This window comes from Schistocerca gregaria, chromosome 1 (assembly GCF_023897955.1).
Source record: "Schistocerca gregaria isolate iqSchGreg1 chromosome 1, iqSchGreg1.2, whole genome shotgun sequence".
In the NCBI taxonomy this organism is placed as follows: domain Eukaryota; kingdom Metazoa; phylum Arthropoda; class Insecta; order Orthoptera; family Acrididae; genus Schistocerca; species Schistocerca gregaria.
Window position 1 is genome coordinate 359,140,517 of NC_064920.1, and position 17,877 is coordinate 359,158,393.

The following is a 17,877-nucleotide window of genomic DNA, read 5'->3' on the forward strand; positions in this document are numbered from 1 at the left end:
TCTCTATGCTACTGTATTCTGTGCAAGCTGCTTCATCTCTGAGTAACTACTGCAACCTACTTCCTCCAAATTTCGAAAGCTTCTATTCTCTTCTTGTCTAAACTAGTTATCATCCATGTTTCACTTCCGTACATGACTACACTCCATACATACTTTCAGAAAAGGCTTCCAGACACTTAAATCTGTACTCGATGTGAACAAATTTCACTTCTTCAGAAATGCTTTCCTTGCCATAGCCAGTCTATATTTTATATCCTCCCTACTTCAACAGTCATCAGTTATTTTGCTTCCCAAATAACTTATTTATTTCCTTAAGCGTCTCATTTCCTAACCTAATTCCCTCAGCATCTCCTGATTTAGTTAGACTACATTCTATTATCCTCAATTTGCTTTTGTTGTTGTTCATCTTTTAACCTCCTTTCAAGACATTGTCCATTCCAGTCTAATGCTCTTCCAGGCTCTTTGCTGTCTCTGACAGAATTACAATGTCATCAGCAAACCTTGAAGTTTTTTTATTTCTTCTCCATGGATTTTAATTCCTACTCCAAATTTTTCTTTTGTTTCTTTTACTGCTTGCTCAATATATAGACTAAATAACAATGTTGATAGGCTACAACACTGTCTCACTCCATTCTCAACCACTGCTTCTCTCTCATGCCCCTGAACTCTTATAACTGCCATCTGGTTTCTGCACAAATTGTAAATAGCCTTTCGCTCCCTATACTTTACGCCTCCCACCTTCATAATTTGAAAGATAGTATTCCAGTCAACACTGTCAAAAGCTTTCTCTAGGTCTACAAATGCTAGAAATGTAGGTTTGCCTTTCCTTAATCTATCTTCTAAGATAAGTTGTAGGAGCAGTATTGCCTCACGTGTTCCAACATTTCTATGGAATCCAAACTGTAGGTCTCAAATGTCTTCCTCACCATATCAGAGTTCTGTCATGGTTGGCTATTGATAGGCTATCAGTAGTTCTAATACAGTATGTATGTATATTCTTTTGGAATTTTATGAAACCTACTGTCTCCATTGGGAAATAAAACCAATTTTTAATTCTATCTTTTGCAAATACTTAGAAGCACTTCACTGGACTGTGGAATGAATATATAATCTAAATACATTAATTCACATGTAAAATATTTATTTTAGATTGGTCTTTGATGATGATATGGTTTGAACGGGGCATTCAACTAAACGGTCATCAGTACCCGTACAAAGTCCTAACTGTTTCCAGTCCAATGTTTTTCACAGTGCATTAGAGCCACTGTGAAGAATGATAAGGATGACGATGAAATGATGAAGACAATACAAACACCCAGCCCCGGGCAGAGAAAATCCCCAATCCAATCGGGAATCAAACCTGGGACCCCGTGATCCAGAGGTAACAACGCTAGCCACTAGACCACGAGCTGCAGACTTAAGGTCAACTATAGGTTAAAAAAAAAAAGTCAACTTCGGTTTATTGGGAAAATTCTAGGAAAAGTACAGATGATCTATAACAGAGACCAGGTATAGAACACTTCTGCAAACTATTCTTAAGTACTTATCAGGTGAATGGGATCCCAACAAGGCTGAATTAATGGACTACGAGGACATAATTTAGAGGTCTGTTGCTACATGTGTTACCAGTGGGTTCAGTTAACACATGAATTTTACGGAAATGCTCCATGAACTCAAATGTGAATCTCTGGAATGAAAAAGCCTTCTTTTTGCAAAACAATATTGAGAAAGTAGGGAACTGGCATTTGCAATGGACTATACAATGATTTTACTGACACCATCATAAAGAGAATGGATGGCTCGTATGGAGGAGGAATATTGACAGTCATTCTTCAATCACTTCATTTGCGAATGTAACAACAGGAAAGGCAATGACCATCACTTGTACACAGTACCGCAAGCCATTTTGTGGCTAGCAGAATACGTGTGTCAATCTGGAATGGATCTATTAAAATCAATATACAGGATGTATCACAATTAATGGCATAAATGCTAACGGTTGGAAGTACACGATACTAGAAGCAAAAAAGTCTCAGCAAACATAGGGTCAAAAGAGCATACCTTAAGAGCTATGAGCAACTTTTCATCTTCGATACTGCGAAAAAAATCTCTTCTACTACCAGCTCTTTCTTTCCATATTTTGGGAAGTGGCAGTATGGACAATAACAAGAAAAAATGTCCAGTAAACATTTCCTCTAAAATGCATATGTTAAGAGCTATGAGCACTTTTTCATCTTCACCACTTTTAAACTCTTCTAATGAACAAATCCTCATAACTTTTAAGGTGTGCATTTTAGAGCACATGTTTACTGGACATTTTTTTTCTTGTTTTGATCCATACTGCCACTTCCCAAAGTATGAAAGCAAAGAGCTTGCAGTAGAAGAGATTTGTTTCACAGTATCAAAGATTAAAATTTCTCATAGCTTTCAAGGTAAGCATTTTCGACATAATGTTTACTGAGACTTCTTTGCTTCTAGTATCATGTACTTTCAACTGTATGTGTTTATGCCATTAATTATAATACACCCTCTATATAATTTAAGTTTGAAGGTTGTACTGGATTTTAGAATGGTATCTTCTCATGCTGGACATCAGCATCAAAAAGAAAGAAACTTCTCAATAGCAAATATGTTAGTAATTCTGAACTTCCACATTTTCTTTCTTCTCTCAAGGCAGGACAATCACTGCCTAAGTGCATAAATTTAGATTATTGTTTGTGTACACTGCATTATAATTCATCAAAGCATCCATATTTCTGATAGTTCTCTCAGGGAATGTAACTATTGCTTCTTCCTGTTGCAACATATTGCTTCCAGTACAGTATTAAACAATGTCCTTGTAAGACGAGTGTTGTTTTAATGAACTTAATAATCCCAACCAGTAAAAGTGGCCTTCAGGAGACAGCCATTGCACAAGGGCACATTACTTTAGTCTCAAAAATGTTTTAATTGCTTATAAAACAGCAAACAGCATATGGAAAGCAACTGGTAATATTAAACTCATGAAATTAATGATAGAGAAAGTCTTTCTTTTTGTGCTTGCTCTCACATCTTTATATCCTTTCCCACCTCCAAGAATTCTTTGCAGTTTATCAACATGGCCATTTTACATAATGGAAGAAGAGAAATAGCAGATAAATATAGTGCATTTTCAGTGCTTGAAACTAAAATAAATTACAGCTGTGTGTCAGAGAACCAAAAATATTTTAATAATATTTTCAAATCTTACAACTCTTTAATATTAAAGTAATTTTCTGTATTGAGAAAATATAAATATCAATTTACAATGTATATACACTCCGAAAGTCTGGTTGCTGTGTGTGTGTGTGTGTTTTAATGCAGAGCAGAATAAGGCAAGATGGCAAATAATACTAAAAGGTAAAGATCAGTAGGATGAGAAAAAGGAGTGGGTCACTGGGAATAATAGGGAGTCACAGAGAAGGAAATAAGGAACATGAGGACATGGCCATTAAAGTATACATGGGCAGAATTCTTTAATTTCTAGCTGGTGGAGCATCTTCTACAACAAGTGTTCTGCAAATTATGTCATATCCAGTTCTGTTGTGCCTAAAAAGAAAGAGCACAAAGCACACTGGGAACAAGACAGCTAAAATCAAATTTTTTATTAAAGACCTGGCAACAGCCCAAAACATGCCTGGATCAGTGCCTGGTGTAACCAAAACAATATCAGGACGGCCCTCAACATCTGTTACCCTTTCACACAAAACCACACGAATTCCTAGCACAGCCTTTCCTGGAGTTGCACCTCCCATACGGGGTCCTATGCCTCTCCTTATCCAAAAGGCCTATAAAACAAAGAGAGAAATTACATTTCTGTATAGGGGTAAGACATTTATAAATACACTTAATTTCCTACCCTTTCATTAATTTTTGATGATGACGTTTTTTAGCCGTATTTCTAAGTAAACTGATGACATGAAACACAAATAATTAACTATGTGATATTTACCTCAAAAAGACAGACCACAAGTCTGTGTATCATTTCAAGCAGTAAGATTTCAGATGTCATTTCAACAGCAACTTTGTAGTCCATTTTAACATTTCTGTTCAGTAGATCAAAGTCGTACTTCTCAAGGTCTCTGGAAAAATTGTAATAATTAACAGGTTAGTTATTTTTACATAAATCAACAATGGTTCACATTGACACTGACTACTGTAAGCTAAAGGAACAAGAAGTGACAAAATGGAATCAACACCACCTAATAAGTATGAGAGAGAGAGAGAGAGACACGAAGGTCAGGCTACAAGCTAAAGTATAAGCAAGGATTCTTTCATTTGCACTTCATAAAGTGAGTAGCCTGCCCAGAAGATATTCAGTGGTTATAGTCCACTGGCTGATTGCAATCCCTTCAAAAGCCAGTCTATAAAAGAGATTGCTTGTAAAACTGTTGTGCATTTCATCCTACAGTGCTGTTCAAGGGTTTGGGACACACCAAACAGGACCAACAGGGTATATTGAACATACAGCACAAAAGGCAACAGCTTTTTGGCTAATGGGACAGCATTAAGGAAATGCTCAGAAAATTGACCTGACAAATGCTTCAAGATACAGGCTCATTCCTGCAAAATCCTGCTAACAAACTTCCACGAACACATTTAAATGAAGAGTTAAGGAACATACTATAGTCTTGCCCATTTGTTCTCGTAGCATGTAGTGATATCTAAGCATTCATTCTTCCCACACTCCATATGTGAATGGAATGGAAAGAGATCCTAATACATGGTACTGCAGGAAGTATCCTGTCATGCACTTCACATGGTTTGCAGAGTGCAGATACAGATGTAAGAATATGAATGTAAATGTAGACAGATGAATGACACTTTCGATTTGGGGAACACGAAAAATTCCAAGGGACACAAGCCTGGCAAGTAAGATGGGTAATAACTGCTGTATAAGAAAGGCAGTGTGTGGCTGGAATTTGTTATAGAACATAGCCCAGTTACTTTGTTTGGAATATTGGGTGCATATCCATTTAATGTGTCTCACGACAAATTCCTACTTCTGTGCTATTATTTGCAGTGTCACATGACAATCCTGGGAAAAATATTCCTTCACTTTGCATATGTTATTCAGGATGCAAGCAGTTGCAGACCGCCCAGTTCGGGGAGGAGTCTCCCATGGCATCCCATCTTTGCAGGAAATGTTTAAACCACTTGTAAACACACTTCAAAGGAGTCTCTTTCAGCATATTCAAAATGGAATTTTCACTCTGCAGCAGTTTCTGCACTGATATGAAACTTCTTGGCAGATTAAAACTGTGTGCCAGACTTCCAAACTGCGTTCCGACTTCAAATCTCGGTCACCACACAGTTTTAATCTCCCAGGAAGTTTGCACTATCTTTTCATTCTGCAATGTACTGTTAACACACAAAAAGCACACTCGCAGTGGCTATGCTCAGGAACTTAATAGAATTTAGACTAGGAGTACTGGTATCCAAAATGGAAATTTCATCTATTGTCCTGTGGTGCCAGAGGCTAGAATAAACCCATGTAACTCCTGCCTGTTTTGAGAGGTGGCTAAAAGAAGTCTTATACCTAGTCAAGCTTTCACATTGACAAGTTAGCTGTTATCAGGAAAACTGTCAGTTTTAGCTCACATCATGACATGTACAACTTTTTTTGTTCCACTTGTCTAAATATCACAGAAGTTCAGCCCTTTTTGGGAAGGATGTCTTACATGATGTATAATCTGTATGTCATGTGTTGTGTTCCAATGCACCTGTTATGAGAGTGGATATATGTTCACACCCAAAATTTAGTATAGTAGACAATCTGTCATCGGGGCCTCATCATTTACCATAATGGTTATCTCTCACTGTCAAAGCAGTGATTTCTCTGATAATGCCCGAGTTGTGAACTCATCATGTACACTAATGAACAAAAACATTATGACCACCTGCTTAATAACTTGTTTATCTATCTTTGGATCTGGTGGTGGCACACCTTTAAGACTGTGAGCACTGTGACATCATTCACCGACAGAGGTTTTATGCCTAAACCTCATGCACTTAAATCATTTCATACATGAAAGAAAACTGGATTTGACATGACACCTATAAATCATGACCTTAACTTCCTTGGGTAAAAGATTTCCATCACAGGTGAGGCTGAAAGGTCCAATGTCAATCCTATTATCCTCAGGCCCTATTGGAATACAACAAAGAAAATACACTTCATACTGCTCTCGGTTAGGATGCAGTTCATCTATTAATAGCATTATGTCTCAATAGAAGATGAGACTTTGATTTCTGTTGTGTTTGTTATGAGGCAATATGGCAACAACTGGTATATCCCCAAACTTGTCCTCAGTTTTCAAGTCAAGTGCCTGTGTCTGATTACCATTCACAGTTTCGATCAACAGATATATAGTTCTCATGTTCTCTATTACAGCTGTTTTTCAAATCCATGGACCGTATCAAGAAGTGGATGAACTATCTACATCCATTTCTTCTTGCCTGGCTCCCATCTTGTGTTGTGGCCTACAATGGAAAAACCATGGAGTTTTGAGTCTCTGTCTACCTGCTGAGCCAGCATGTAGGCTCAGCCGCCTGTAAGGGTAAGTTTATCAGTTTCATTGCAGATCACCTACTCTATTGCCACTCACTCTAATCAGAGGACCTTCCAGTAGCACCCTGACCATAGCAAAGGCTATCTGGCATAGTAGCCTTTGCTCAGAGTTCTGATGCACCAGATCTGATGAGACACCTACTCCTCAGTATAAACTGATAAGCCAAAACACTGTAACCACTGCCTGAAACACTGGATGCTGCCCGGTGGTGTTGCGGGCACATGGCGCAGTAAGAAAAGGATGACAGCAGAGCAGACACGGATAGGGTATCACCCTAGCTTAGATATGGGGTGCAAATGGGGAAATTGAGTTAAACGATTTTGACAAAGGGCAGATTATTATTACACAGAGCTTGTGAATGAGTATCTCAAAAATGGTGATGTTGGTTGAATGCTCAAGTACTAATGGCGTGAGCATCTACGGAAAGAGGTAGAAGGACAATGAAATTACAACTAGGAGCTCAATGGCTGGACGGCCACGACTCTTCACAGAACATGGGGTTCTGAGGCTTGTCTGCTCCGTAGAATAGGATAGATGGTGATACCTGGCATCTGCACCAAAGAGCACAATGCTGATGCACGCACTAGTGTTTTGGAGCATACCGTTCATCGTACATTGTTGAACATGTAGCTCCACAGCAGACCTCCTCTATGTGTTCGCATGTTGACCCAACAAAATCGACAATTATGACTGCAGTTGGCACGGGACCATCAAGATTTCAAGTGTTCATCAGTGGAAACATGTCAGCTCTTTGGGTGTATCACATCTTTCGTATACTAGGCTGCTGGTTGTCTCCACAAATGCTGTCACTGAGGTGAATGGCAGATCAAAATCCACAGCGCATCACAGGTGCATGTTGGTGGAATCAGTGTTATGCTATAGGAGACATTCTCCCGTGCTTTGAGACTTGTGGTAGCAATTGAAGACACGCTGACAACTGCGAACCACCTGTATTTCTTCATGCTTGATGTCTTTCCCAACAGTAATGTCATCTTTCTGCAGTATAATTGTCTATGTCTTAGAGCCACATCAACGAACATTTTAGTGAACTCCTATTGATACCTCGACAAATGAATTCACCTGATTTAAAGCCATCCGGGTCCTATTAGACATACGCAAATCAGCGGCCTGTTATATACGTGAATTGCATGACCTGTGCGTAGACATCTAATGCCACATATCTTCACAAGCCTTCCAACCAACTGTTGGATCCCTGATATGCAGAATCCATGCTGTATTTCATTCCAAAGATAGATAAACAAGTTATTAAGCAGGTGGTCATAATGTTTTTGTTCATTAGTGTACATGATGAGTTCACAACTCGGGCATTATCAGAGAAATCACTGCTTTGTCAGTGAGAGCTAACCATTATGGTAAATGATGAGCCCCCCATGACAGATTGTCTACTATACTAAATTTTGGGTGTGAACATATATCCACTCTCATAACAGGTGCATGGGAACACAACACATGACATACAGATTATACATCATGTAAGACATCCTTCCCAAAAAGGGCTGAACTTCTGTGATATTTAGACAAGTGGAACAAAAAAAGTTGTACATGTCATGATGTGAGCTAAAACTGACAGTTTTCCTGATAACAGCTAACTTGTCAATGTGAAAGCTTGACTAGGTATAAGACTTCTTTTAGCCACCTCTCAAAACAGGCAGGAGTTACATGGGTTTATTCTAGCCTCTGGCACCACAGGACAATAGATGAAATTTCCATTTTGGATACCAGTACTCCTAGTCTAAATTCTACTTTCCAACATTCTTTTACAAAAAAATAAATATTGAGAGGGAGAGAGAAAACAAGGAAAGTTTAGTGAATCTATAAATATGTACGTTCCAGAACGTTCAGCAAAATGATCCATTGCAACTTGGTAACATTTCTCAAAGTGAAATACTTCCACACATCAATCACACTTTTTAAAAATATTTAAGGATATATTTTTTTTTCTCTTTTCTCCAGAACAAAGTAATTTCTTGTTGTCTTGTCTGACTGATCCACCAATTTACTTGTACAGGTTATTTCAAATGCTTTGGCAATCAGAACTGTCACAACAGACAGTGGTTCCAGTAATGCGAACAAAGAGTGTTGTGATCAGCTTAAACAGTAAGTCTCATTCTCCATTTCATTGTTTTCCAGAAAGTATATATTTTCAAGTACATATAAATGATATAATTAATTTGACTATTTCTATACCACATCCAGCAAGAAAATCTTCTTAATGTCTGAAAAGGTGTTTCTTAATTTATTCGTCCCACTTTATGAATTTACAGGGTGTTTCAAAAATGACCGGTATATTTGAAACGGCAATACAAACTAAACGAGCAGCGATAGAAATACACAGTTTGTTGCAATATGCTTGGGACAACAGTGCATTTTCAGGCAGACAAACTTTCGAAATTACAGTAGTTACAATTGTCAACAACAGATGGCGCTGCGGTCTGGAAAACTCTATAGTACGATATTTTACACATATCCACCATGCGTAGCAATAATATGGCGTAGTCTCTGAATGAAATTACCCGAAACCTTTGACAACGTGTCTGGCGGAATGGCTTCACATGCAGATGAGATGTACTGGCTTCAGCTGTTCAATTGTTTCTGGATTCTGGCGGTACACCTGGTCTTTCAAGTGTCCCCACAGAAAGAAGTCACAGGGGTTCATGTCTGGCGAATAGGGAGGCCAATCCACGCCGCCTCCTGTATGTATCGGATAGCCCAAAGCAATCACACGATCATCGAAATATTCGTTCAGGAAATTAAAGACGTCGGCCGTGCGATGTGGCCGGGCACCATCTTGCATAAACCACGAGGTGTTCGCAGTGTCTTCTAAGGCAGTTTGTACCGCCACAAATTCACGAAGAATGTCCAGATAGCGTGATGCAGTAATCGTTTCGGATCTGAAAAATGGGCCAATGATTCCTTTGGAAGAAATGGCGGCCCAGACCAGTACTTTTTGAGGATGCAGGGACGATGGGACTGCAACATGGGGCTTTTCGGTTCCCCATATGCGCCAGTTCTGTTTATTGACGAAGCCGTCCAGGTAAAAATAAGCTTCGTCAGTAAACCAAATGCTGCCCACATGCATATCGCCATCATCAATCCTGTGCACTATATCGTTAGCAAATGTCTCTCGTGCAGCAATGGTAGCGGCGCTGAGGGGTTGCCGCGTTTGAATTTTGTATGGATAGAGGTGTAAACTCTGGCGCATGAGACGATACATGGACGTTGGCGTCATTTGGACCGCAGCTGCAACACGGCGAACGGAAACCCGAGGCCGCTGTTGGATCACCTGCTGCACTAGCTGCGTGTTGCCCTCTGTGGTTGCCGTACGTGGTCGCCCTACCTTTCCGGCACGTTCATCCGTCACGTTCCCAGTCCGTTGAAATTTTACAAACAGATCCTTTATTGTATCGCTTTTCGGTCCTTTGGTTGCATTAAACCTCCGTTGAAAACTTCGTCTTGTTGCAACAACATTGTGTTCTAGGCGGTGGAATTCCAACACCAGAAAAATCCTCTGTTCTAAGGAATAAACCATGTTGTCCACAGCACACTTGCACGTTGTGAACAGCACACGCTTACAGCAGAAAGACGACGTACAGAATGGCGCACCCACAGACTGCGTTGTCTTCTATATCTTTCACATCACTTGCAGCGCCATCTGTTGTTGAAAATTGTAACTACTGTAATTTCGAAAGTTTGTCCGCCTGAAAATGTACTGTTGTCCCAAGCATATTGCAACAAACGGTGTATTCCTATCGCTGCTCATTTAGTTTTTATTGCCGTTTCAAATATACCGGTCGTTTTTGGAACACCCTGTATTATGACAAAGCATTTGCATATGGTTTCTTTTTTTTTTTTTTTTTTTTAAACATTAAGGAAAGAGACCAACATATTGTTCTTCACAGTGTTTTAAGTTTAAAAAATTAAAGCATCTGAAGTATTGCATATCTATTTTTAAGCTTTCCGCATTCTGTTCAAAATATATTGGTGCATAGTATTAGTTGACGAGGCAGCACTACCTAAGTACTGCAAGATGTTGACAAACTCTCTGTCTTCATTTCCAGTTTTTAGATGGTGTGATGAAGAATTTCTATTCAACACAAATCTTGCTGTCTTGGTTTTCTGATTTTGAGATCACTACCGTACATTCTTCATTCCAGAGATCTAGTTCAGCACATTTTGACCACATATCGTTCTAGCATCAGTGATGATTAGATTACTGGGAATTGCACTCTCTCTTCTGACGGCTTTTCAAATTTCATCCATTACTAATGTATGAGTGGTGACAGACAATTTCCTTGTTAGAACTTACTCTTCATTTCAAACCAATCTGATTTCCTCTGGATCAGTATACCACCCTTGGTCTCATCACAAAATTGTCGTACTCTTGTAATGATACTCTCGGACACTTTCCTTTGCTTTTCAGTATATAAGGTTGGTACATAAATTTATAGCATTTTTGTTTTGCATGTCGGTATTCTAGTGGCAACCAGATACTGGAGTTCACATATCATCATTTTGTCATTTGGAGATAATGAGTGGAGCTGTGGACACTAGAAAATGGAGTGTCAAGTGTAGAAATCAGAACATTTCTGACATATTCTTTTGTTTGAGTTCAATAGAAGGGTGAAAGCAGTGGAGCCACCCACAAAATGGAGATAATGGCATTGGACAGTGAATGGTAAGAAAATGGTTTTCTCATTTTAAGGAGGATTGTTTTGACATCAATGACTCTCCATGTTTAGGAAGACATTTGAGGTTTGACAAAGATTGTTTAAACACATTAATCCACAATAATCCGTGTCTGTGTACTTGAGGACAGGCAAATGTGGTGAACTGTGATCATTCTACCACCGTGGAATATTTGAATCCAATGGGGAAGGTTAAAAAAATCTGATGCAAGCGAACTGTATCCTCTAAGCCAAAATCATAAAAATCAGCAAGTGGTCATATGTGCATCTCTGCAAGCTCTTCATTAATTGGCTCATGAACAACACCAACCATTCCTATGCTGTATTGTTACTAGTGACGAGAAATGGTGCCTTTGTGGTAGCATAAGGGAAAGAAATGAATGGTTGACCCCCAAAAAAAGCAGCAACTTCCCATCCCAAGACCAGCACGCATAACACATAGACAAAAGATGTTTCGCAGGTTAGAATGGCGATGGTGTGTGTACAACGAATTGCTTCTCTGAGGTGTAACCATCACTGCTGACATTTATTGTTACCAAGTGAGACATCTTGCAGACGCAATCCAAGGATAACAAACAGGACACCTGCATTCAGTGATGCTACTTCATGAAAATGCCTGCCCATATAGAGCTAGACTGACAAAAAACACTACACAGGAGTTGAATTGGGTAATCATTCTGTACCCACCTTATTCATCTTATCTTGTGACCTCAGATTTTCACCTTTTCTCCTCTCTCCCACACAACCTTCAAGCAACTTCCTTTCGAGATGAAAATTCACTCCAAACATGGCTTGACAAGTTCACCGCCTCAAATCCATGTGACTTCTGCAGTAGAAAGTTGCCCTAGCACTGGCAGACTGTTCTAAGCAGTGCAGGAGAATATATTATGGTTGACTGAAGTCTCTGTTAGCATTTGTTGTATTTACTAAAATTGTGGAAATATGCTATGAACTTATGCATCAACCTAATATTTTCACGAGGAACGTGGTTACATGCCTTTTTAGTATCCACAAAGACAGTTATAAGTCAGCTGAATTTTCTGTCAGTGCTTGGCGGAACATGATAAAATATTAAATCGGAAGCATTTCCTCATATTCTTTGAAACTATGTTATGTGATCACGAACTGGCTTCCACCTTCTAGATCACCTTCAGTGGCAACTGAATGTCACAAGCTCAGTTAAAATTACACGTGACTTACACAGATATTATTTACACAGAAGTGACATGTAGAGTGTTTACGTAGGAAAACATAACTTTTTGCCACGCAGAAATAATTCCATTAATTAAAAGAGGAAACAAAGTTTTTTACGTGAAGATACATGTAACAACTGATAAAAAATAATGGTGATTTTATAACTTTAATCTAATACTTATAATTAAAACTTAATTTACCAGTAAGGAAAAAGGAAATCTGATTTTGGCCATTTAATACTAAGCTGACATTCTGTGTCGTATGCTTGTCGAATTCTAGCATTTCCAGTACTGTGATCTTTTTGCTTTTCACAAGAGAATAGAAAATTTCAAATTTAGATTAAAATTGTAAATTCAACTTTATTCTTGATCATTTGTTACATGTATCTCTACAAAAATTTCCTTTTGAGTTAATGCAATTATTTCTGTGTGACAAAAAAAATGTAATTTTTCCCAAAACACTCTACATGCAATTTTTGTTTCTTCTGTAAAAATAATATCTGTGTAAATTGCACATTATCTTATCTGCATTTGCGACATTCAGTTGTCATCTGAAGGTGGCCCAAGAAGCCAAAACCTGGGTGAAGATCAAATAAATATACTTTTTCCAACATTAGGAAGCGTTTCCTACTTATTATTAAAATATAAGCACTTTATTTTTCTTCCATTATTCCTCATAAAGCATAATTGTGGTAAATATGATGTCATGAGGTCTAAAACTATGCTGTCTTTCCTCAAGCATAAGTTCAATAGAGCTCAAGCATAAGTTAAACAGGTTTTTCCTACTCTGTTCTCACATGGAGGCAAAGTTACACCTATGTAGTTGAGTGTATCTTCCTATCACCCTCTTGAATAGTGAGATGAAGATTCCCTGTTTTCAATCATTGCTTATTGCATTTTATTTCCACACAGACATTGCCAGCCAATGCTTCCAAGTGCCTTGATTGGGACACACTGCAAGCTGCCTTGTTCTCCAGCTTATTACTGTCTTCTCCACTCAAACTGCCTGTCTTTATACCCTCACATTCATGCAGCCTACCAAAAAGTTATTATCCCCTTTACAGTTCAATAGATTGTTTAAGGATGTTTGAAACTAATTTACTATCAGGGTCTCTCTTCTTGTCGCTTCACCATTAGGAATTCTACTAATGAGATATGTTTTTTATTAATTCTTTTTTCCATAAAGTTGCTCTCCTGTTTTACATGAGATCCCTTCCTTCTGGTTTGATATATGACCCTCTCTACATAGGTGCTCTTCGTGCCACTCATTCCACAAGGCTATTACTTCAGATTTTTGTGTTTGGCTCTGTTGCTCATATACTTTATCCTCAGTGTATACTATAGTCACTTTCACAGTTTTCTGTTCTTCATCTAACAATTGCAACTTTTCTCTCAGCAACAATTTGTGGGCCTCTTCTCTGATTTTATTTTTTTGCTTTATGCTTGGTTCAGTGATGGCCTTACACACAGGCTCAGTAAATGTTCTCATTCTGCATCTGTTTCCCATTCCATAAAAACCAAATCTACGTTCAAACCCCTTCAGTCTGCATCAACTGTTATAATACTCTCTTCCAAGTCATTTCAGGATGGGCTTTTTCATTATTTTAGCGTCTTAGTTAAGGGGTAAATACTAGGACATTCACACTCACTGTAGGCCTATCTAGTTCCTCTGAAGTCCATGAATAAATTGGTTATCCTTTTACTAACAAATTCAAACCTATGAAGTAAAAATCCCACCCTATTCTTCAATAATGCTTGGTTTGCAGACCAACAAAGCCCGTAGTCCAACCAGAAACTTAAGTTTACTGATTTTCTGCCATTATGTTTCACTTAACTATAAAATCAGAGTTTTGCAACTAAATTATGTGTAAAGGAGACAATTCACCAGAAAGCTAAAGCATAGGGACATTCACAGGCACAAAAAAGAATGAAGACTTTGCTAGCTTTCAGATAAATCATTTAATGAGCTGGAGTACACGTGCCCGCATGCACACACACACACACACACACACACACACACACACACACACACACACACACACACACACACACAGTAAATTATAGTGAACAGGTTTGTGTGTGTGTGTGGGGGGGGGGGGAGGGGGGGGGGAGTGGATGCAAATCTGCGTACTTTAGCTCATGGCAGAACTTACCCGAAAGCTAACAAACTAGCAAAATTGTCATTCTTTTCTTGTGCTGTCAATGACTGAATGCTTCTGCTAACCAGTGAATGTGTTCTTTACATTTAAATTATTTACATTCAGCTAGAACTTTCCTTACATTTAGCTCAAACGTTTCTTTGTTACAAGAGTCAACCAATACTTAAGTTTTGTTAGTCTTATTTAATGTTCCTGGCCTCAATTTTAGTCACTTTTAAATCTGGTGGTTGGTATTGCATTAAGCTGTTGACTATCATTCATATCATGATGTGTGTGTGTATTTTATTTCTTAATTTTACATGCAATGTTTTTTTAGTCTTGAAAGTGCATTTTTATCCACAGTCCATTGGGTGGAGACCTGATCAATGGGTACCATATAGTGCTTAGTTGCCACTTTTCATCTTTTAACAGCTGAAGTGCAACACAAAAAGCTTGTATCCATTATCAGAATGGTATTGCTAGAAAAACACTAGCAACACATTACTGCACATCATAACAAAATTATTGTGCCCTACTGCACACTAAAATTGTTTGGAAGGAGAGCCAAGAGAAGTCTAACAAGTAAAGGCAGAAACTCACCTTATCGTTGAGTCATTGATAGACACATAGTAAGGTCGAAAAATGTTGCTGTTCTTCAGGTATAACAGAACATACACACAGATCCACAGGTAAACTGTACCAGTCAACTATGCTGTGCTGACACTGCTGCTGAAATGCAATCACAGCACAATTTAGTCTGCTAGGACTATAGAGATGTGCACATGTGTGTGTGTTCTGTTATCTTTGAAAAAGGATTCGTCTGAAAGTTCAGCAAAATTTAATATGGTATGGAATGACAGGATATAAACAATTTAGGAGAAAAGGCAACAACTTGAATTAGAGGCATTGGGTCGTTGGTACGCAAAACCCCTTCCTCTCCCCAGACACACGTTTGGCTACAGTGAGCCGGTTGCATACACAATGGTGGAAATGCAATTCAGCAGGCTAATTGTGGCGAGGGGTTGTTTTGGGTGAATTGGGTGAGGAGAGAAAAGAGAGGGGAGATGGAGGGTTGGGGAAGTGTGGGTGAGGACTTGGAGGGAGACAGAAAGTCTATGACATAGGAATATGAAAGGGAGAGGCTGCAGGTACATGGGCTCAGAGTGTAACATAGGAGCACTGGAACCAGTGATTTCTTGCAGAAGATGACGACATGAGGGAGGGGGTAGCGAGGGGTGACAGAGGCAAGGAAGACTGTGGGACAGAGGAATGGGGTGCAGGGGCTGAGCAGTGACTGGGGCCAGGGGGACTATGAAATGAAGAAAAGAACATGTTGCAAAGTAACTCCCACCATATATGCGGTTCATAAAGGCTGATAGTGTGGGGAGGAGACAGATCCAGGTGAGACAGTTTGTGGAACAGCCACTGAACTCCAGCATGTTGTGCTCGGCACTAAACAGTGTATTTTATCACTGGATGCACAACTCTGCTCTCGGGTGCATTCTGACACTGGCCATTCATTATGGTGTGCAGCTAGTTGGTGGTCATGCTCACATATAATGCTGCAAAGAAATTGCAGCAGAGCTGGTATATGACATGGTTGGTTGGTTTATTTCAACTTTGGCACTGTCTCTTATGGGATAGGAAAAGCCTGTGACAAGAGTAGAGTAGGATGTGGCGTGTGAGTGAATCAGAAAGATGTTGTAACTATGTCTTAAACAGGGATATGTGACAAGGGGTTAGGAGAGGGACTGGCATAGGCATGGACCAGAATATTGTGTAGGCTGGATGGACAGTGGAATTCACTATAGGAAGAATGGGAAGGATTAATGGTAGAATGTCCGTCATTTCACGTCGCCAAAATTATCATTCTTGTTTATGTACCTGTTTATGACTCAATGCACAGCTACATGGTGAGTTGTTACCTTTAATCAGCTTATTAGTTATATTCCACTGAGGAAATTTCTTTGTCATATTTTCAGCCTCATAACCTTTAAAAATATCAATGTTTACAGAGAATAATCATTCATGGACACTGACATCTCAGTGACTCAACACACATAGCGCCTGATTAACTTTTTAAATGACCATGATGTAATACTGGTATTTCACTTTCATTACTTGGCCTTGATTAAACAAAGCTTCTACATGAATGAACCAGTGTGTTCCTCCTTAGCACATGATATTCACATTGCATAGACAACATGACTTTATGTACACTGAGTGGAAATACTAATAGGGGTTTGACGAAACTTCACATCTGATATTGTTCACAAGATATCTCATCCTGCAGAACAATCCTCCCTAGGCCATCCATAACCAGGGGCTTTCATTACGAATTACATCAACAATAGAATTCATTTGACAGACCCATTACAACTTTGTGTTACTGCACCAACATGACCTCCATGAAATGAATTTGTCAGAGTTATAGACATCTCACAGGATCCCAATAGACACTGCCAAAAAGGTTCATCACAAAATTTGTACTGTATTCATTAGGAGTACCCACCCAATAAAAAATATACTAGAACATACTCTTTGAGTTTTGACACATTTGTGAGATTGAAAATACAGGATGGGGCAAATAAAAATGACCTGGACAAGTCTATACGACAGAATGTGAATGTATGCATATAACCGCAACTTGTGACGTGCACATCATGTGTGTGCCCGCCATGTGAACCAAACTGGTTCAGAGTGCAGCGTGGGCTGTGTCAGTGCGAGTGGAACAGTGCAAAGGGGACGCAGATACTCACATGGAGTCAGGTGTTCGTTGTGGAAGGTTACTTGACAAAAATGTCATGGAATTAGTGTGGTCAGTTGTTTACTGAAAAGTTTAAATGTGTCAAAGTGTCAGCAAAGAGTGCCATGCAACGCATAGTCCAAAAATGGAGCCAGACAGGATCTGTTTTGAAAAGTCAAAAAACATTTCGAAACATGTCTGCAAACCAGAAAATGTAGCTGCAGTTCACCAGAAAATGGTTCAGAGTCCTACTAAATCAACCCGCCACCTATCACAAGGGACCAGCCCATCACATTGATCAGGATGAATACTCCACCTGAACTTGCATATGCATCCCTACTGAGTGTCTGTAGTTTATACATTAAAATCAGAAGATGTTCCACAGCACCTCCAGTTTTGTGAGTGGCTGTTTACTGAGCTAACAATGAATGGCTTTGACATGGATCTGTTTGTTACGTTTAATAAAGGCTGGTTCCACCTGAGAGGTTATGTCAACTCACAGAA

At 39.1% G+C, this 17,877-nt stretch overlaps 1 protein-coding gene across 1 annotated transcript in view; it reads right to left on the reverse strand.

Moving 5' to 3' along the window:
• Nucleotides 1–3,185: 3,185 nt before the first annotated feature.
• The window catches only part of LOC126345949 (protein FAM8A1), a 29,547-nt gene continuing 14,855 nt past the window's right edge, over nucleotides 3,186–17,877 (reverse strand). Inside the window, exons 3-4 of the mRNA XM_050002145.1 lie at nucleotides 3,971–4,100; nucleotides 3,186–3,806 (exon numbers count right to left, since the gene is read on the reverse strand). Coding sequence (XP_049858102.1) covers nucleotides 3,495–3,806; nucleotides 3,971–4,100 — 442 coding nt within the window. The 3' untranslated portion in view covers nucleotides 3,186–3,494. The remainder of the gene's footprint in view (nucleotides 3,807–3,970; nucleotides 4,101–17,877) is intronic.